Below are 20,998 nucleotides of genomic sequence, written 5' to 3'. Positions count from 1 at the left end.
AGAAATTTGAGTCAGAAGAGGTAAATAAGGAAACCACTTATAGTCAAATCTATTAAGTATTACCTTTGTCAGCCAAATAAAATAAATAAATTATTTTATTATTTTGAGACTATCTTTATTTATTTATGATAAGTTGTTTTCTCTAATGATACGAGTTTAATTTTTGCTAATAGTATTTTAAATATTTTTTTACTCAAGCAGTTTTTACTTAAAAACTCATGTTGTTTACCTCCAAGATTATTTTTTTATGGGCGGATGTACTGATCTAATATTTCAAAGTAAATTAAGGTATGATGAAGTAATTACATTTTGTGAAGCAAGGTATGATGTCAGCACTATGTCATTTTTGTGTCACTCATTTACAAACTTACTATCCGCTAATATTTGACCAGACGCATTCTTTTTGTTATTTTTAATACCTTTATCATTTCTTAATTAAATAGTCTATAGTATATTTTGGACTATCACAATTTTTTAAAGATTTCAAATGTATTCTGAGTTTGAGCTTTTGTTCTAAAGAGAGATGATAGATGTTTATAGTTTTTCATAGTATGGGATAATGGGATTAATTGATAGTTCATGATGATTTAAAATGACGATAATATGAAATAAATTTGACTATTTGGCCTAAACTTATGAAAAAATCCACTCAAAGAATTTACGTTACGCTGTTTATTGTTATACCCAGAGAAGATGCACAGAGATACACCAGTTTGTAATTGCAATAAAGTTTAATTGGGCTTTTCCAATATTAGTAAGTTGGTGTTAATTATTTTAATTTATTCCAATATTTGATTATGTTGCGGATGCATGAATTCTTTAACTATCATAACTTTACTCAAATACTTACTACTTACTGCAAATATTTGTGAATATTACACAAGTTATTACGAAAAAAAATTAAAATGAAAACGGACAAATAGATGATGAGTTTAGGGTAGAAAAGATAAATAATTTTAAACAAAAAAATTATTGGAATTTTGAGGATGGGGTGGCAACAACTCAGACAGCACGCCTAGGCATTGGATCCCCTTGCCTTGTTGAAAAAATGATGCAATAAAATTAGTTTGGAGGGTTTTTCCACTGTTACTGATGTGAAAGGTAGATTTTTATCAAATCATATGCCCATTATTTCATTATACCAAACTTACCCAAATTTGAGTTTTTTATGCAAATGTTTGGATACATAATCATTCCTCTTCTTTCCCTTTTTGTCATTACGCTCAATAATTGCACAAGTCATCAATTTGGGCTCCTCTAAAATTAAACTTAATGGAGTACTATAAATTTGTTTAAAATTGGGCTACGATTTGAGGACTTAAATCATAAGGGTTGAATAGAATTTAATATTTTCAAACATTACTCGTCGCATAAAAATGACCTCTAATTTGGTTATTCGTCGCATAAAAATGATTCTCGTAGTCGTAGCATCAATTTTCACAACATTGATCTAATTTTCTAGTTAAATGTACATATTTAATCGAAGTATTTATTTCCCCAAAATCTTTCTTGTGAAATTTCCCGGGGTGTTAATGTTAGAGCAACATTGATATAAGAAAAAAAGAAGGATAATAAAATGAAGCAATGGTGAAATGCCCTGATCAGTCATTTCTGTGGGTAAAGTATATGTACAACAAAAAAGATGAATGTAGAGAGAAAGTAAGAGAGTTTCAGATGATGGTAGAGACACTACTTCCACAATCACCTTCTGCCTTCAAAACTTGACTGTTTCCCCTTTTCTTGAAATTGGACTTTGATCTTGGACAAGTATTTTGGGCTTGCTTTTCATTCCTAAACCAACAAAACAACATACCATATATATCTTTTGTACTTATGATTAATTTGCATATTATTACACAACATGGACTTACCTTGAAGCTTTCTTGTCCTTGTATCTCATTGTGGCATTTTTCAGCTTTGTAACGTCCACGTCACCCGACACGTGTTTAGGAAATGTCTCGTCATCGTTACTGTGGGACACACTACTCTCGCCAGTGATTCTCGAGACAGAAAACAACGATACCCAAGTAGCCATTTCCTTGTCCATATCATTGCTTTGCTGCAAACACAAGGCAATCAAAGACACAAATTGCAAAAATACCTCAAAGTAAATTAAAAAAAGAGATGCATGAATCTTTAAACCTCAATTTTGGTGGCATGAAATGATGGATGCTCATCTTCAAAGGAGTTGGTGGGCTCTTGCTCACTCCCAAACAGCTCTTCAAAGCTTTGAAATGTGACATCAACATCAGGGATGTTCACATCTTCAAAGCTTCCCACTTCATCACAAACTCCCAAATCTTGCATGTTTTGAGCCCAGATCTGCACAGATATTTCATTTTCTGTCACACTGATTCATTGCACCATATAACTATGTAAGTTGGATATAGACAACCTCATTGTTGTGAAGAGGGCTTCTGTTCTGCCAAAAGGCGTCCCCGGCCATCGGATTCCCATTGCCAGCCAAGCTGTCTAGTTGGTGAAAAGGAGACTCCTCACTCTTCCTAACTTGGAAGTCATGACCAGAATGATCAAGATGCTGATCCTCGAGCATTCTGTGCTCCTTCCACGTTGCCTCATGCTTGAAACTCCATCGTCCCGAACGCTCCTTCACATGTGCTAGACATGAATCATCGATCCCCTCCGAGAGTTGAAGCCTCTCCAACTCCAAGATCTGCTTCAGAATCATACAACACCTACTCTTGTCCTGGCTTCCATCGTTTACTACCTAGAAAATTTTCAAGAACTACTTACTCTACTTTTAATTAGATTTCAAGAAAATGAGATATCAACATCCAAAATAAATCAATCCAGACCAAAACCGAACCGAACCGAACCAAACTAAACCAGACGAGACAGCTAACTTCCAGTTCTGGATAAGTGAAAAACCAAACACATGAGATCAAAACTGGCTAAGATAACGAAACGAAACCAGACGCGAACACTAAAGCAAACACACTTCCCACATAACCAAAAACCAAACTCATGAGATCAAAACTTGCTAAGGAAACAAAACAAACCAATGATGAAACATCTGAATCCTCAGCAGACTGTTTGATCTCAAACCCCCACAACTCAGCTAGATCCTTAGCAGAGGGGCATCCAACATAGCAGCTAACTATCTTCTTATTGTGATGGAGAGAGGAGTGGCGGATGGTGTCACAGCTCTGGCACATGAACATATGGTGGTCGAGGCATCGGACTAATGCAGGCTGATTCCTGCAGGATTCGCAGACAAGAGTACGCGTATGTCTGTAGGATAGAGCGTTGGCAGAGTGGACCTTGGCATCGCACGAGAGGCAGAGGTACGCTGCATCCGATTTGCAGAACACAACCGGCCTCAAACCCTTGCAGAATTCACACCTTTTCTCCATTGCCCCTTTCCTTTCACTTAGTAAAGCTGAAGGTTGAACATGGCGGTGTGAGCCTGCATAATTGACATGTAGCTTTGATCAAGATCAAGATCAAGAAAGCAAGAAACAGGTTTGAATTAAGTGAGCATCAAATAAGGAAGTATAGCTTGGTTTAGGAATCCCACGTTTTGATCTAATGCTATAAATAGACCAGATTTGATTGAAGGATTAGCAAAACTATGTTGATTTATACTCAATTGAAACATGATGAGGAGAGAGAAACCAACCTGTGAGTCTCTGTGCTTAGGAATAGAAGATTAGGAGCCCCTTTTGGAATCTTTGTTCATAGATAAAGGGAAGGTTTTTGGAAGAAACAAAAAGTGAAGAAGATAGAATGAATCACATGAAGCCTGAGCGAGTGAGGGCTATCATAAGTTGATGATAATTATTTTAGCAAAAAAACAGTAGAAAAAGGGGTTTGGTTTTTAGTAATGTTCATCAAATGTTATCTAATCCATCTGTCTTTCTGTTTCTCTATCTCTGTTGTAAAGGGGAGGATGCACTTTTGGAGCTGAGGTGGGCGTGAGTGACATAATCCAAAGTGTTATCTAATCCAGCATGTGATAGTACGGCAATAGTTGGCGCCTCACCCCAATGGGAACTCGCCACGTCATTGGAAGGATTGCCCCAAAGCATGGGGAAACTCACACAATACTCTGACACCCAACTGTATTTGTTAGAGTTAGTTATTAATAACCTTAATCAACTAGTATGTTTTCCGTTTCCAAATTCACTTCTCATCTAAACCCCAACAGTTTACCATTTTTTTGTTTATCACAATAGTCATTCAACATGCCTGATATTCTGTAGACTGATTGATTTTCTCCTAGTAGCCTCTAAAATTTTTGGATGGATTATTGTTTATATCATTACATAGTACTACTATATTTTATCAAAAAATATCTTAGAAAAATTTGAATTACTTCATATTGTTTGGGACCAAAGATGACATTTAGTCATTAAACTAATTAGATCAAGCTAATTTATTAATATAATTTGAGTGACTAAACAGGTTAAAAGGTAGTATTTGATTGTTCAATCTTAGACGGCACTAAACAGACCAATGTATAAGATTACTTTTGGAATTTAATTAAATACACAAATCTATTTGTATAGCTTCATTAGTTTTAAATATGGTGTTCAACTTCAGGGTGTCTCCTGATCTTACAGGTGCCACTGAAATATAGTACTAATTGTTAATTTATTGAAAGATTAAAATGAATTTGTAATCATCTAGACATGGCGATATGTTGTTCAAAAGCTCAAACAACTAGTCCATGATACTCATGATATTTGCTTCTACTAAATGAATACACAGTTAATAAGTTTTCCAATTTCAACTGCTCCTGCAGATTAAAGCACTTTTTCCAACTAAAACGAGCATATTTTCTTTCATACCCAAAAATGGCATAAAAACTTAGAAACAAAAAAGAAACGAGCAGTGCCAAAAATATACACCATACAACAACTGACAAAGAAACAGTGTTTTTCACCAAATCCGCAATCAATTCAGTAAAGAAAAGGCTTCTTCAATTTGCAGTTGCGGAACAAAAGAAAAGTGATGAGCTGAAAAAGAAGAAAAATATCTCATGCAGGTTCTTCCAGAATAAAAAAAATTTCCCTCTCTCTGAAGAAGTGAGCTTGACACCCTGAAATTGAAGGTAATCATCAAGTGTGTTAGAAATACAACTAGACGAACTCAATGTAAAAAACTTTTTGACCGAATATGGTCATCTAATCCATCCCGTTGGCTAGAAAAATTTCTTAATTAACAGCATAGCTGTCAAATAACTCACACAAGTAGATGCAACATGCATATATGCAGGTTCGGCAGAAGAGGCTATCGTCCCAAAATAGAACGTATAAATAAAGACAGCACTGATAAAAAAACCCCAAAAACAACTTTCGTGATTCAACGAGAAAATGAAAGGTAAACATGATCAGAAAGCTACTTTACCTGGGATCAGCTTGATTTCACGTGCACTTCTAAGATGTCGCTCTCCTCCATTCCAAGGCTAGTAGGTGTTTGATCAGGAGTTACTTTGTCCCCATCAAAGCAAAAGACAAGATTTTTCACATCCAAGTTAGTTTTGTCAGCGTAAATCTTGAAGAGTCGTTCAAATTTATCATCCTGCACATTGATGATTGATTTAGTAAGTGGAGTAATATTTTATTTTTGTTGGCAGCAGAAAACAACATCATATCTTCCATACTGCTTGTATCAGCTTCAGAATGCAAGACTAATGCTAGGAATAAGCGAATCAGACAAACATCAAATCTGTTCCACAGCATTCTACCTCTGAGAGCAATATATGCTGTCAATCTAAGTTAACAGAGAATATGGAAGAGCACCTACCATGTACACTCGAAATTGCTTAAGCTCATCTTTGTCCTGGATGGATATTACAAGTTTTGCCCTCTCACGTTGAGGCTCCACCGGCTGCTTGGCAACAGATTTTGGGGAAGATTGTAAGGAAGCACTAAGGTCTTTTCTTACAGATTCTTCAACAGCTCGAACTACATCATCAGCTGACCGTGCAAAAGATGCCAATTCCTGCCTTTCTAACCTATGAATGAGGCCTTTTTAGACAATAGCAAGTAGAAAAATTCTTAATAAGAAAGCTTCAAAGAAACAGAAATCCATCAACTGGTCCCATGGCATACTTGCTACAGTACCTATGATGACTATATTTCACATTTTTACATTCCATCAATTTCAGATACACGATCGAGGTTCTACAGAAACTAAACAAACAAAACTCCTAAACACATTCTCACTCCAGTGCATCATCATTCTAACCGGTTAAAATCTAGACATTATCAAAAAGTAGAAAACATCATCATTTCATACGACAGGAATCATATTCAGAAAATGTAAACAGACGATGTCATCCAAATCCTATCCAGTCAGTTAAGCATTCATCTTCCAATTTGACTCCAGCGTTAGAACATGAAATATCCATAAATAATGAGCAACTAAAATATAAAGGAGCATAAATTATTAAACGCAATGAAATTTCTTTCAACCATCCTTGGTGCCATATCGACGAAGGAGCAAAACACATCAGTTATTACGAAGAAAATCAGACGCTATAACATAGCAGAGTAGGATTATTACACGAGTCACAATTCAAAGAAGTAAAGTAGCTGGCATCACCTTTATGTACATAACCAGCAGTTAGAACAAGAGAAACACAGTAGCCTTTCTTAAGAAAAGAAGAAAATAGATCACTTCGATTACTAGAATACCTGAGGGCCTTCAAAGTTGAGTCCTCGCCAATACTTTTAGAATCAGCATCCAGATTCTTTGGCGGCGGAGGCAACCAATCCTCCTCTTCTTCTTCTTTACCACCACAATCTATCACCTTCACATCTTTCGAGTTCACATCTTGTTTTTTCTCATCCTAATATTTGCCAAAGGGCAAAAACCCAATTCTATTAACCTTAGCATCCTATCAATTGATACTAAGAAGAAGAAGAAGACTTACCGTAGTATCAGAGATTCTCCGTTTCTTAGAGGCAAAATCAGGTGTTCCGTCTAGGTCATCTGCAGAAGACACAAATCAATAAAAATCAGAAAAAAAATCACACAATCCATTGCAGGATTACTGACCATCGAGGCAGATGACCGACGCAGGCTGCACGCGAGTATAATCAAAGAGGGGTTCGAATTCATCGTTTGAATTATCCTAATAAATTATAAATCAACGTCAATTGAATCAGAAGGAAATAAAGGGGGGTTAAACCCTAGGCATAGCAGGGCGTTCGTGAAATTCAGAATGAATACTGAACAGATGATCGCACGCACCATTGATGCAGACAAATTGGGTCGCTCAAACTCAGATATAGGGAAAACTATCGATTGAGATAGTGTAGTGTATTGGACTCTATCTCTATGTTTCTTCCGCGGCACAATTTTAAAAAATTTGAATGAATGAGTGCCATATTCAATTCTCCTGAGATAAATTTATAGTAATTTTTCATTTTTGTTTTTATGAGAATAACTATTTTTTAATTTTTTTTTTTTGTAATAGATTCAATATTCCACTAACTTTATCTCACTCACATTTCAATTAAAAACTAGCTAACATATAAAAGTACGATTCACCTTATACTTACATTTTAACCCACTTTCTACTATATTTCGTAAAATTCGAGCCCGATCAAATATGTTCTTATATTAGTGGACGGAGAGAGTACTTTTATACTACTATATTTTACAAACTCTATACATTCACTTTTTATTAGTATTTCATAAAACACAAGTCAGCTCAAACTAAAAATATTATTGGCGAAAGAGTAGTATTATTATAACATTCAAATTACATTTATATCGAAAAAAAAATTACATTTATATCGAAAATAGCGTATAAAAAATTCGATTGGTTTCTTGATTACAGATTTATTTTTTACTTTCAAACTTCAGATTGGCTTGTCATCCCAACGAATACTCACTTGAAAGCTTACGATAGTGGCTATGTCAATAAAACCTAAAATTTTCAATCACGATTCCATTTTTTGGATTTTATGGTAGTTTTATTTGTAACCAATTTCATATAGTATGTATTTAAATTGCAATGTGAATTAGTTGATTTTTTTTTTAAAAGTACTTAGTTTTATGTACTTCCTCCGTCCCAGCTAAGATGACACGTTCATTTTTTCACGTGTTTTGAAAAAATGATAATAAATAGTTAAAGTAGAGAGAAAATAAAGTAAAAAAGATAATAATATAGAAGATGGTGCCTTCTACAATATTCTCTAACTTACTTTATTTTTTCTCTATTTTAACTATTTATCATCATTTTTTCAAAACAAGTGCGAAAAAAAATGTGTCATCTTAGCTAGGACAGAGGGAGTAGTACTATAATTTAAAATCTTAATGCAATTACAAACCAACACAAATCTCCTCTAACGAGTTTCTTTTTGCCTTCACTTGTAAAAATTCTTCTTGCAAGCAATGAAGGAATGATGGGTTAAGTGAATATTCATTTGAACTCGTGTTTGGGAACATGACAAATTGTATGAATCCATGTCATTTTGTTGAGATAAGAAATTGTTGTTCAAATTTGTGTCAACAATGAAAGGATTGTTATTTGAATTATTTAGAGCATTGATTTTGATTTTTGAAGAATAGAAAGTTAGAACAAAAATATTTGATGTCGGATAAATTAGAAGAAAAAGAATGAGTAAAAGAATTGGTAATTTAGTAGTATATGTGCGAGGTGCAAAACTGAAAAGTGCACTCCAAATCTTCTATTTAAAGCTGATTTTTCGATATAAAAAGAAATAGTACTAGTAAAATTAAATTGGCTATACAAATCAATAGATTATTCGATTAAGGCCTTTCCATATTTTAGGCATTCTTTGGTTCCAGTTCAGGTTTTTGATTTGGTTCCATTTGTAATTTTTCATTAAATAATTAGAAATTGAGATCCAAAAGTTGGATGACCATAATTCAAGAAATGATAGGCTTACTTATAATCACAATAGATCACAAATTAAGAATTCCCATTGTCAAGAAACACAATACTAGACTACAACACTAAGATACAAAAAGCACAGGCATGATTGTGTCCATCAATATACATTTCCACCTTAACACAAAAATACCACAAACTACTTCAGCTGCCTATGTTTGTAACAGGACCTTTAAACCAGTGCCTAGCGCTTACCATCCAAGAACCAATTGTTATAATCAGCAGCCCTCCAACTGCAACTGGAGTGTAGTTCAGTGTCTCTTTCGTGATCGGATACTCCACTGGCAACGAGAATTGCACAGAGATCGTTGCCACCCACAGGACCGCAGTCCATCCAACGAACACTCCATACCTCCCCAAGGTGAATGGCCCCGGTCTGAAAGACTTCCGAGCCAGGGTCACTCTGAAGAAGATCGGCAAAGCATATGCGATGTACAGCCCGATGGTGGCTATGGATACCATCGCTTGAAACGCTACTAAGCTTCCCAGTGACTGCAGATAGATATCAAGAAAGTGTTAAAATGTGGTTGGAAACAAGAAGGGTGTTTTGGGTTTGGAAATGTGTGTATACCGTTAGCGCCATACAGAAGGCTATGATCGCTGACAGCCAGACAGCGTTTAGGGGGACCTCGTGCTTGTTGACCTTGTGCCAGAACGCGGAGAATGGCATGGCGCCGTCTCTGGAGAAGGCATAGGCCATCCTGTTTGACAGTTTGTGTTGTGAGATTACTACTTGAGGTGGTGATTCGAGGATAAGTTGAGATTCGAGGATAGGTTAGTTTTACCTCGAGTTGCTCGTGATGGAGCTCATGCCACAGAAGAATATGGCAACGGAGACTATTCCTAGGCAGATGATCCCACCAACACCACTGCCATATCTGTTCTTGAAAGACTGGTAGAATATCTCAGCAATGGTGTAGCCACCAGCGTCGCTGTCTGGACTCAGAAGGTTCGGGATGTTTGTCACTGCAAACGTGATGCCTAGTATGTATCCCCATCCGACAATTATGGATATCCCGATTGCACTATGATCCCCTTTGGGCCGTTCCTGTCCGCATCCTTCGTCTCCTCCGCCTGGATCAAGTAGATGTCACATAGTATTCATAGCTTCAAAATTCCAGAAAAAACAATGTCTCAAGCAGAAATCTCTCATTGATTTAGCAATGCAATAATACCATATGCGCAGATGCATCATAACCGGTTAAGGTATACTGGCTCATGAGCAGCCCTAGCACAAATATGTACATTTTATTGTTGATTCCTTTTCCGTTTTCTGTGTTGAAGTCTGTGAATACAAACTCCGCGCTAGCTTTCTCCGTTGCCACCAACGGGATGAGAATCATAATAACAAAGACACCTGAAAGCAATCAAGGGAGGAATCATAGTTAAGTCTGATATTTGCTTATTAACACTAGTAAATGTAGAAACATTTTAGTACCTAAAACATTCCAAGCTGCAGCAACCTGTCCGAAGAAGGATAGCAACGATATGGGAAGACTGTTGAGGGCAGCGTGCAAGAGGAGAAGTCCTCCGTGGATAGCTATAACTACGTATTTAGAGGCCTCGTATCCTCCTCCGTTCTTCCCACCTGTGCCGAGGAGAATCATCACCTGTATCAGCTGTGCTAGCGAAAAATCTATACTTGTTGTAACAGCCCACTGTAGAAGAAATCATTTATCATTTACAATAAATCATATAAGAACAAAAATTGAGATGCATTATAGAGTGGTTAAAATACCTGACCAACAATGTTAAACCTGCATAGGGAGAAAACAACAAATCATGTTAGTATGAATATTTTGCAAAAAATGTGTTAATACATCAAAATAGCCAAATTAACAAGTAACATAGATAGTTTAAATGATGAGCAGTTGGAAGTCATCACTAAAGGCACAACAAACTGCATTCTCAGATGCAAGAAAATCAAACCTAAAAGTAAATAAGTAGGAGTTGTAAACTACATCAATGTCATTGGATTAATGATTGACAACAAAAAAGAAATAACAACAAAGTGAACCGTACAAACTATGAACTATGACATGATTAAAATCGAGATTTGTTAAAATATAGGCATCTACCCAGGGCCAAGAAGCAACTTTGTATCACGAAACCTAGAAGAGTGATAAGCTAGCCTGACCGAAGGGAGCAAGCTCTACAAAAAAGCTGTCATCTTGCAAGCAAGCAAAAGGGAGCTAAGTTCTACATAAACTATTCACTAAACCAGAAACCATCACTAAGAATATTGAGCTCAAAATATTTGGGAAGGTAGCTTCTTCCCAAAATATTCATCTATGTTTGGAGTGTTATGACCAAAAATAACGAAAATGTGTGTTCTTATCGTGTTTTGTTTATTTATCTTCCCTACCTAAAGTGTATTGAGCTCAAAATCCCAACAGCAAACACACTAATGCCACTAACTGCAGAAGAACCATCAAAGTAATGCTACTGTAGGGATCAGATTACTCGAGGTTCACTAATTACCGGGACCTCTTTGTATTGACAAAAGTCTGAGATGGCTAATCTCAGAAAGTACAAGCCAATTACAGATTCAAGTAACACAAAACAGGAACGATACAAAGAGAAGCAAGAATTAACAAAGAATCCTAATCGATTTACAAGATCTGATCCTCTTGTAAAAGCACCGGATCTATCACTGCAGTTCACCTGCACACTCTAGTACACTGTTAGTATGACAAGGGAAACAGATCCAAAATGGATCTAAACTGTGAACACAAAAACAGAACTCAAGGAACAGAGAAATGGCTCAGGTCGCAACCACGACTACACCAGGTCCAAGGACCTCCTCCGTCCTATCCAACAAGTCACAAGGGAGCACAGTGGAACCAATCTAAACCCCGAGCTAGGGTTACCCGACTGCTACCACACAAAACCACCCTCACAGAACCAATCACTCAGAAACACAATCACACAACCTCAAGAACCCTCAGAACTCACGGATCTGAGAAACCAACCGATAAACTTCCCAGAAACAACAAGAGACAAGCTCAACCGCTTGAACTCCCTCAAATCTCCAGACCAACACAGAGGTTGAGAGATAACACTCGATCTTCACCAAAAAGAAGAGATCGAAGCCATCGGAGAAGAGAATCGGCCAGAGCTTCGAGAGAGAGAGAGAGCTTCTAGAGAGAAGGCAGAGCAGATGCTCAAGAAGAGAGAGAGAGAGAATAGTGTTCGAATGAAGAGAGTGAAGAGTCAAGAGTCACAAATAGACTCAAGAGAAACACACCTCAAATCCAACGGCTCAGCGCCAAGATCCGAGTGAGAGTGACACGTGGCAGCCATCGGGGTAACTCTTCATTAAGTAACGGGCCAAGACAGAATGGGCCATCAATTAAACGGCCCAGCCGAATTAATTCCCAGCCCAAATGTTAGTCCATAATTCCACATACTCCACCTTGGACTACCTTTGGTAAACAGAGGAGAACCTTGGTCATCGTGTTGCTTCATCACAGCCTACAAGGTCAGAACAAGACACCAAAGAGTCAGAGCTCATTAGTCAAGAACCAACCAGGTTGCCTAACAAGACACCAAAGAGACAAGGCTCATTAGTCAAGTAGGTCTTTATGTTGCCTTGAGATTTCAGTAGACCAAGGTCTAGAGAATCAACAAGGTCTTCCCCGGGACATGCATATGCACATGCTAACCACAATCAAAGTGCAACCTTTTAATGCAGATGAGCAGTTTATCAGCAGGTAGACATTTAGTTCCCATGTCAGCAGGATTCTTATCAGTATGCACCTTATGCAATAAAACTTCTTGTTTTTCAACCACATCTCGAATGAAATGGAACCTAACATCTATATGCTTAGTTCTATCATGAAAAACAGGGTTTTTGCATAGTTGAATAGCAGACTGACTATCAGAATATAAAGCAGGAACAGATTTTAAGAGTTTAAGTTCAGAAAGAACTCCCTTTAACCAAATTGCTTCCTTCATAGCCTCTGTGATGGCTATATATTCTGACTCTGTAGTGGAGAGGGCTACTATGTGCTGTAACTGAGACTTCCAACTTATACAAGAACCACAAACAGTAAACACATAAGAAGTGGTGGACTTTCTTTTGTCCCTATCATTTGCATAATTGGAATCAACAAAACCACATAGATTTACACCATCAACACTCTTCATAAAACACAGACCGTACTTAGAAGTATGTTTCAGATATCTCAAAAGCCATTTCAGGGCCTCCCAGTGCACAGGTCCAGGGTTTGACATGTATCTACTTAGGCAAGAAACAGCATAAGCAATATCAGGCCTAGTACTAACCATTAAGTACATCACAGAACCTATAGCATTAGCATAAGGAACCTTTTTCATAGCATGGATATCATTTTCAGACTTTGGACACAAATCTTTACTCAATAGGAAATGAGCAGCTAAGGGCACTGAGGCAGTCTTAGCAGCAGACATGTTAAACTTATGCAGGACTTTAAACACATATGGCTCTTGATGAAGCACAAGTACAGAATCCTTTCTGTTCCTATGGATATTAATACCCAAAATCTTTTGTGCATCACCAAGATCCTTCATCTCAAAGTTATTACACAGAGCAGATTGCACAGACTTGATGGATTTGAGGCAAGGTCCCATAATCAGCATATCATCAACATATAGCAGTAAGAACACAGGAACCTTATCAAGGTTTTTCACATACAGGCAGGCATCAAAAGTGCTTCTAACAAACCCAAGATTTTGCATGCATGAATTAAACTTGATGTTCCATTGTCTGGGAGATTGCTTCAAGCCATACAATGCCTTTTTTAACAGGCAAACATGATTGGGATACTTAGGATCTACAAATCCCTCAGGCTGTTTCATATAGATAGGCTTATCTAAATCACCATGCAGGAAAGCAGTTTTAACATCCATTTGTTTAAGTTCCCAGTCAAAATGAGCACACAGAGCAAGCATAAGTCTAACAGTTGTAAATTTAACTACAGGAGCAAATATCTCAGTATAATCTACCCCCTCTTGTTGAGTAAACCCTTTGGCCACAAGTCTGGCTTTATACCTAAGTCCCTCTACCTCATTCTTTATTTTATACAGCCATCTGCAATCCACAACAGAGGCACCAACAGGTAAGGGAACAAGTAACCAGGTACAATTAACTTTTAAGGATAACATCTCATCTTCCATGGCTTTTTGCCATTCATGCCAAAACTTAGATTTAAGAGCCTGTTTAAAAGACTGGGGCTCATCACCATCAGATTCATGCACATTAAAAGCCAAAGAAATCAAGTTAACCAAACCAGTATACCTATTAGGTTCATTAATGTGTCTCCTGACTCTATCTCTAGACAGGAGGTAATTACTCAAGTCTGGACCAGGGTTAACCGCTTGGTCATCAAGTAAAACTGGGTCAGGCTCTGGATCAGGTTGAGGGTCAGGGTCAGGCTCAGGTGCAGGGCCAGGGGTGATAGGATTTGGAACCCAAAATTGCTCCACCTCACTTGGAGTATCCTCAGATACCTCCACCTCAGTGAGGTTATCAGTGGACTCCACCTCACTAGGAGGCTCATTGTCCACATTCAGAGGAGTGGTATCAGGGGCAGGTTTAAGACAGGGGAACTCAGCTTCATTGAAGATGACATCTCTGCTTATAATGACCCTGAAGCCAGGCTCACTTCTGTTCCAGATCCTATAACCCTTGACTCCCTCAGGGTAACCTAGGAAAACTCCTTTCTTGGACTTAGGTTCTAACTTGTCAGTCTTGGTATGAACAAAGGCACTGCAGCCAAACACCCTAAGATGAGACAGAGAAATTTTTCTACCAGAGAAAACTGTCTCAGGACACTTTCCCTTTAAGGGAACAGATGGAGACCTATTTACAAGGTAGGCTGAGGTCAGAAGGGCTTCACCCCAAAATTTTTTAGACATTCCACTTTTTGACAAAAGACATCTAACTTTCTCTAGGAGGGTTCTATTCATCCTCTCAGCAACTCCATTTTGCTGAGGGGTATAAGGGGTAGTCTTGTGTCTTTTAATTCCAAACTGAGTACACATGGAGTCCATTTGAGAATTACAAAACTCAAGACCATTGTCTGTCCTAATCACTTTGATAGACTTTCCAGTTTGATTTTCAATAAGATTTTTCTATGCAGAAAACTTGTCACTGACCTCAGACTTGTTTTTCATTAAGAAACACCAAACTTTTCTGGAAAAATCATCAATTATGGACAGAAAATAGACTGATCCTGAATGAGTTGAAACAGAGGCTGGACCCCACACATCCATGTGTAGGTATTCTAACACACTGTGACTGATATTTTCAGTAACAGGTGTGGGGAAAGATACCCTATGTTGTTTGCCCAAGACACAAGTGTCACAAAAAGGAAGACTATTTTGGAAATCATTTTCAGAAAGTAACTCATTTTTCTTCAAAATATTTAGACCTTTTTCACTCATATGACCAAGTCTATTATGCCACAACATGGCTTTATTAACCCGAGCCAGGCTTGAGACATTATTCACACAGGCCAAAGGTTGAGCAGAACACACATAGAGATTACATTTTTTCATAGCTTTAAACAAGCACATAGCACCCTTACAGATCTTCATGACTCCCTGCCCCCACTTACCCTCTAGCCCATCAAGCTCCAAGCAAGTGCAGGAAAGCAAGTTATAACACAGATCAGGCACATATCTCACATTGTTCAAGTTTAGCACATAGCCATTGCTGAATTTTAAACACACAGTACCAATGCCAAGAATTTGACACTTCTTGTCATTTGCCATGGAAACAAAAGTATTTTCTACAGGTTTAAAGTCAGAAAACACAGACTTAAAAGGAGATATGTGATAGGTGCATCCAGAATCAATCAGCCAATCATTTTCAGTAAAAGAGCAACCCAGAGAAGAATTTACAGACAGAATATCATGAGTCATGAAGCACACTCCCTCAGGATCATTATTCTTAGCTAGGTTAGCAATAGAATCCAGACTATTATTACCATGTTTCTGCTTCTTAGGGTTGGGGCACTCTTTCTTATAGTGGCCTGCCTCACCACAGTTAAAACATTTTCTATTAGCCTTAGGATTTCTACTGTTAGACCTAGACCTTCCCTTTCCTTTCTTCTTTCCTTGATCATTAGATTTATTGTTATCATTACCCCCTCTGGTTTGGGATCTACCCCTAACATGCAGGGCTTTAGACTGAGCAGATTTAAAGGCATTATGTTCCTTGATTTCAATTTCCTTAGATTTCAAAGAACTGATGATTAGGTCCAGAGGAGCACTATCCCTACCATACTTTATAGCAGCTTTAACATCATTATAAGAGTCAGGGATAGCATTCATCAAGGCAATACTAGTATATTCATCAATAGTCTTGTCACCAGACCTTTTAATATCCTGAACAAGTTTCTGGAAAATATCAATGTTATCATCAATGTCCTTAGAAAGATCCAGTTTAAATTTGAAAAGTTTTTCAAGCAAATACATTCTGGAGGACATTGAAGTTTCAATATACAGAGTATCAAGTTTTTGCCAAAGCTCAGAAGCAGATTCAATAGATCCAACTTTCCTAATCACAGAATCAGAAAGGTTTAAAATAATGGTTGATCTGGCCAATTCATTCATTTCAGAAATTTTTTCAGCAGGTTCAGTGTCAGGAATAGTTCCCTCCACAGCTTTGAAAACTTTTTGCTGAATTAAAATGCATTTTATTTTCTGTTTCCAGATAGTAAAATCATTTTTTCCATTAAAGGGTACAATACCAACTGGTTGAGTCATTTTTAAGTAAATTTTCACACAGATAACAGTACCAACACCACAGCAAACACAGCAAGCAACCCAACTGTCACAGAAAGTGGACTTAAGCACACAGCACTTTGAGAGAGTACTTAAGGCAGATATGTAGCTATTCCTCATACAGGAAACGAAAAGAACACAGATGCAAAACAACAACAGAGCACACAACACACAGGAAAACAAGACTCCACACAGATTCAAAGAAAAGATTCCAGAAACCTCACAGAACAGGTCTTAACAGAGTTCCTCCCTATCTGTCACGTGTACCCCGGCAAGGGGATTTCCCAGTTCGCAATCACCCAATGTATGGGGGCGCAGGGGGTCACCCAAGGCGGTTACTGGCACAGGGTGGATAGGTAATTCACTCAAGACACAGATTTAGGCTTCTGAAAAAACACTTTGAACTTTAAAACAGAGGAGACCAATCACAGAGCAGTCAGCGGAAGCAAGTTAAGCAGAATTGCATCAAGAAACATATCACAAGACAAAAGTACATAGTCCTAGACCACGGCCAGTGGTAACTACCAGAAACAACTGCCCAAACCTAGACTAGAAAGCTGTAAAAGTTTTTAGAGTTGCAGCCAATTTACCAGAGCGGTTACCCTTCGTTAAGGAATAGCCGTCTTACCTCTGGGCCTATACCGGAGGCCGAGCTTTACTCTGACGAGCCCACCTCCTTAAATTTTAGCGACCCGGCGTGCCCAAGTAATCCCCCCGTGGCTCTGATACCACTGTAGGGATCAGATTACTCGAGGTTCACTAATTACCGGGACCTCTTTGTATTGACAAAAGTCTGAGATGGCTAATCTCAGAAAGTACAAGCCAATTACAGATTCAAGTAACACAAAACAGGAACGATACAAAGAGAAGCAAGAATTAACAAAGAATCCTAATCGATTTACAAGATCTGATCCTCTTGTAAAAGCACCGGATCTATCACTGCAGTTCACCTGCACACTCTAGTACACTGTTAGTATGACAAGGGAAACAGATCCAAAATGGATCTAAACTGTGAACACAAAAACAGAACTCAAGGAACAGAGAAATGGCTCAGGTCGCAACCACGACTACACCAGGGCCAAGGACCTCCTCCGTCCTATCCAACAAGTCACAAGGGAGCACAGTGGAACCAATCTAAACCCCGAGCTAGGGTTACCCGACTGCTACCACACAAAACCACCCTCACAGAACCAATCACTCAGAAACACAATCACACAACCTCAAGAACCCTCAGAACTCACGGATCTGAGAAACCAACCGATAAACTTCCCAGAAACAACAAGAGACAAGCTCAACCGCTTGAACTCCCTCAAATCTCCAGACCAACACAAAGGTTGAGAGATAACACTCGATCTTCACCAAAAAGAAGAGATCGAAGCCATCGGAGAAGAGAATCGGCCAGAGCTTCGAGAGAGAGAGAGAGCTTCTAGAGAGAAGGCAGAGCAGATGCTCAAGAAGAGAGAGAGAGAGAATAGTGTTCGAATGAAGAGAGTGAAGAGTCAAGAGTCACAAATAGACTCAAGAGAAACACACCTCAAATCCAACGGCTCAGCGCCAAGATCCGAGTGAGAGTGACACGTGGCAGCCATCGGGGTAACTCTTCATTAAGTAACGGGCCAAGACAGAATGGGCCATCAATTAAACGGCCCAGCCGAATTAATTCCCAGCCCAAATGTTAGTCCATAATTCCACAGCTACTAACAATTCAAACACTACTAAAACATCATCAATGTCAATCCAAGCACTACTCAAACATGTCCCTTAACAATAGAAACATCATCAAAGTTGATATACTATAGCAATACGACCGCCCCATCACACAATGTCATTCTGTTTCCTTTCCTATTCCATTTCAAAGTTAAACTAAGACCATCCACAATAGCGCCCAGCCGACCGCTGGCGCTGGGCGGTTCGCTGGGCGGTCTATTGCAGTCGCCCAGCGGACGAATGGAGAGAGAAACCGCGCAGCGCTGGGCGGTTTCGTGGCGCTGGGCGATCCGCTCGGCGCTATTGCAGCGCCCGGATCGCCCAGCGCACCGCTTAGCGCGAAATTTAAATTTTTTTTTTCCGAAACACTATATATACGCGCTTTGCTCGTCATTTTCATTCGCACCACTTGTTTTAACGAGTACTCTCTCTATCTTAATTTCTGTACAAGATCAACAACGAGAAATGGATCTCAACAGCGAGCCTAGTTCCGGGAGTAGCGGGTCACAAACTCCGTCGATCCCCGTGGGAAGTGGATGGGGTCAGATGCCCGGGTACTACAACATGTACCCGTGGCAGCAGATGTTTTCCGCGATGCCAACGGGGGGAGTCCGCCGGGGGGGTTTCCGGCGATACCGGGGTGGGCACCAACGGGATGGGCACCCGGGATGCAGATGATGCCCGGGGGGGTACCGCCGACACAGGGGACTCCGGGGGTCGTACCGGCTACACAGTGGACTTCTGGGGGGTCCCCGGCGACGACGAGGGATGTCTATCGCCCCAGTTTTGATTTTTCGACTGGTTCTTCGCACACATCGATCCAAACGCCCTTGGGGTTGGATAGTTTCTCCTTAGATGACTTGGTGTTTGATACTATCGGAGCTCCGGAAACTCTCGTTCAAGGAGGGGGGCAGAGCGAGAGCGTGGCGCCCCAAAGAAGAAGGGCAAGAAGAAGGTCGGCGAGTCGTCGCAGCCGGGTGAGGAGGAGGTACGGAGGAGGTGGACGGATGAGGAGAACGTCGCGCTCTGCAAGGCGTGGGTGAGTGTTTGCGACGATCCTCTCGTTTCGAACGAGCAGAGGATCGTCAACATGTGGGGCAAGATAGCAGCAGCCTACAAGAGATTTTGCCCGGATGGGAGGCCACGCAACGGGGAGGATTGCCGGAAGGCCTGGAACCGAATCAGGGTTGCGGTCTCCTGATTTTCGGGTTTGTACACCAACACACTCCGCATGATGAGCAGTAGCCAAACGGAGTAGGACTGCAGGAGAATAGCGGAGAAAGCCTTCCCACTGAAGGGGGTATACAAGGACTTCACCTACTGGAACTGCTATCTTGTGCTGAACGAGTCAGAGAAGTTCCGAGTAGGTGTCGACTCTGGCTGGCCGAAGAAGCAACGACTGAACTACACGGTGGTTCCCACGACATTTCCGAGATGACGCAGGAGTTCCCCACGCCGCGTTCGGTCGGTGGCCGACCTCGCCCGATTGGGCGCAAGCCCGCTCAGCGGGAGGCGAGGGGGAACGCCGGGGCTTCCAAGAGGTCCAGTCGGCATCCCCCCTTGGCCAATCCACCGAGGATCTCAAATTCTTCGCTCGCGCCCAAACGCGCGCTCAGTTGATCAAGACGATGGCTGAATGGCGGGTGGCGACGGATCCCGTGGAGAAGAGCGTGCTTCCAACCTTGCTCATGAGCCTGCAGGACGAGTTGGAGGCGGCACGGAGGGAGACCGGCGGCGGCGGCGGCGGCGGCAGCGACGGAGGCGGCGACGACGGAGACGAGGAGTGAATTGGCACTCCTTTTTATTATTGTATTTTTTTTAAATTAATGTATTTTTTAAAATTATTGTACTTTTTAAAATTTTAATAGTATTATTAAATTTTTCCCGTATATGTCTCGTAAATTAAATTTCGTATATTGTGTGATTGTTAATTATTTCATTTTATATATATTTGTTAATAGTGATGTGGATATTATGTGGCTAGGCTATGGCTAGGCTATTGTTGGGCTATTTGCTTGTTTTGATGATGTGGCAGGAGGATTTTTAGTGCTGATGATGTGGCCGTGGCTAGGCTATGGCTAGGCTATTGCTGAGCTATTTCTATTGTGGATGGCCTAAAACATAAAAAAACAAATTTTACCATTCAGTTATCCAGAAACAAAGAAAATGGGGCTAAGTTACCCTAATCTCTAAACCAAAAATATCCTACCATCACAAACTACCCAATTCAACCACTACTCAAATAATGCCACTAACAATACAAACACCACAAAGTATCTATATACTATAAAAAGACGACCGTACCATCTGGTAATCCAGGAGGCAAAGGGGGCCCAGTTCGGGCCTGCGAGCTTTGCACTCCAGTAATAGAGCCCACCAGAAGTGGGGTAAGAGGAGCAAATCTCAGCCATCGAATATCCGACGACCAATGTGAAGAAACCGGCAATCAGCCATCCGAAGACGATGGAAACGGGCCCACCGTAGGTCAGCCCGGTGTTATAGAGGGTAGTCACTCCGGTGAGCACCGATATGATCGAAAATGAAAAAGGCGAAGTTGGATAGCACTCTGCCGGATTGAGATGAGGGAAATGAAATCAGTGAGTGAAGATCAAGAATGGAGTAAATAATAAT

The 20,998-nt window shown here is 39.8% G+C and overlaps 3 protein-coding genes across 3 annotated transcripts; all 3 read right to left on the bottom strand.

Moving 5' to 3' along the window:
* Positions 1–1,577: 1,577 nt before the first annotated feature.
* Positions 1,578–3,933, bottom strand: LOC121772722 (putative zinc finger protein At1g68190). The gene is made up of 6 exons (XM_042169921.1): positions 3,641–3,933; positions 3,021–3,427; positions 2,396–2,728; positions 2,143–2,322; positions 1,872–2,059; positions 1,578–1,791 (listed from the first exon to the last, which is right to left on the bottom strand). The coding sequence occupies exons 2-6, from the start codon at positions 3,372–3,374 to the stop codon at positions 1,671–1,673; spliced, it is 1,176 nt and encodes a 391-aa protein (XP_042025855.1). The 5' UTR covers positions 3,375–3,427; positions 3,641–3,933; the 3' UTR covers positions 1,578–1,670.
* Positions 3,934–4,855: 922 nt separating this feature from the next.
* Positions 4,856–7,344, bottom strand: LOC121770643. The gene is made up of 7 exons (XM_042167401.1): positions 7,222–7,344; positions 7,027–7,102; positions 6,902–6,960; positions 6,663–6,817; positions 5,770–5,980; positions 5,371–5,544; positions 4,856–5,062 (listed from the first exon to the last, which is right to left on the bottom strand). The coding sequence occupies exons 1-6, from the start codon at positions 7,222–7,224 to the stop codon at positions 5,377–5,379; spliced, it is 672 nt and encodes a 223-aa protein (XP_042023335.1). The 5' UTR covers positions 7,225–7,344; the 3' UTR covers positions 4,856–5,062; positions 5,371–5,376.
* Positions 7,345–8,884: 1,540 nt separating this feature from the next.
* Positions 8,885–10,532, bottom strand: LOC121770938 (amino-acid permease BAT1 homolog). The gene is made up of 5 exons (XM_042167714.1): positions 10,329–10,532; positions 10,066–10,247; positions 9,676–9,964; positions 9,462–9,591; positions 8,885–9,382 (listed from the first exon to the last, which is right to left on the bottom strand). Exons 3-5 carry the CDS (start codon positions 9,699–9,701, stop codon positions 9,035–9,037), a joined length of 504 nt encoding a protein of 167 aa, XP_042023648.1. The 5' UTR covers positions 9,702–9,964; positions 10,066–10,247; positions 10,329–10,532; the 3' UTR covers positions 8,885–9,034.
* Between the last annotated feature and the right edge of the window lie 10,466 nt (positions 10,533–20,998).

Source organism: Salvia splendens, chromosome 16, assembly GCF_004379255.2.
Source record: "Salvia splendens isolate huo1 chromosome 16, SspV2, whole genome shotgun sequence".
Taxonomy (NCBI): Eukaryota; Viridiplantae; Streptophyta; class Magnoliopsida; order Lamiales; family Lamiaceae; genus Salvia; species Salvia splendens.
The sequence above is the reverse complement of the archived record's forward strand: the minus strand, read 5'-3'. Positions and strand labels throughout refer to the sequence as shown.

Coding starts and splice junctions, on each gene's coding strand:
- LOC121772722 (XM_042169921.1), bottom strand. CDS start 3,374: ATGGAGAAAAGGTGTGAATTCTGCAAGGGTTTGAGGCCGGTTGTGTTC. Junction 2,729..3,020: donor ATTCAGATGTTTCATCATTG/GTTTGTTTTGTT, acceptor AAAATTTTCTAG/GTAGTAAACGATGGAAGCCA. Junction 2,060..2,142: donor TTCATGCCACCAAAATTGAG/GTTTAAAGATTC, acceptor TTGTGTTTGCAG/CAAAGCAATGATATGGACAA.
- LOC121770643 (XM_042167401.1), bottom strand. Junction 6,961..7,026: donor GTCGGTCATCTGCCTCGATG/GTCAGTAATCCT, acceptor TGTCTTCTGCAG/ATGACCTAGACGGAACACCT. Junction 5,545..5,769: donor AGCAATTTCGAGTGTACATG/GTAGGTGCTCTT, acceptor ATCAATGTGCAG/GATGATAAATTTGAACGACT.
- LOC121770938 (XM_042167714.1), bottom strand. CDS start 9,701: ATGAGCTCCATCACGAGCAACTCGAG. Junction 9,592..9,675: donor TCCATCACGAGCAACTCGAG/GTAAAACTAACC, acceptor ACTGTCAAACAG/GATGGCCTATGCCTTCTCCA. Junction 9,383..9,461: donor CCTTCTGTATGGCGCTAACG/GTATACACACAT, acceptor ATCTATCTGCAG/TCACTGGGAAGCTTAGTAGC.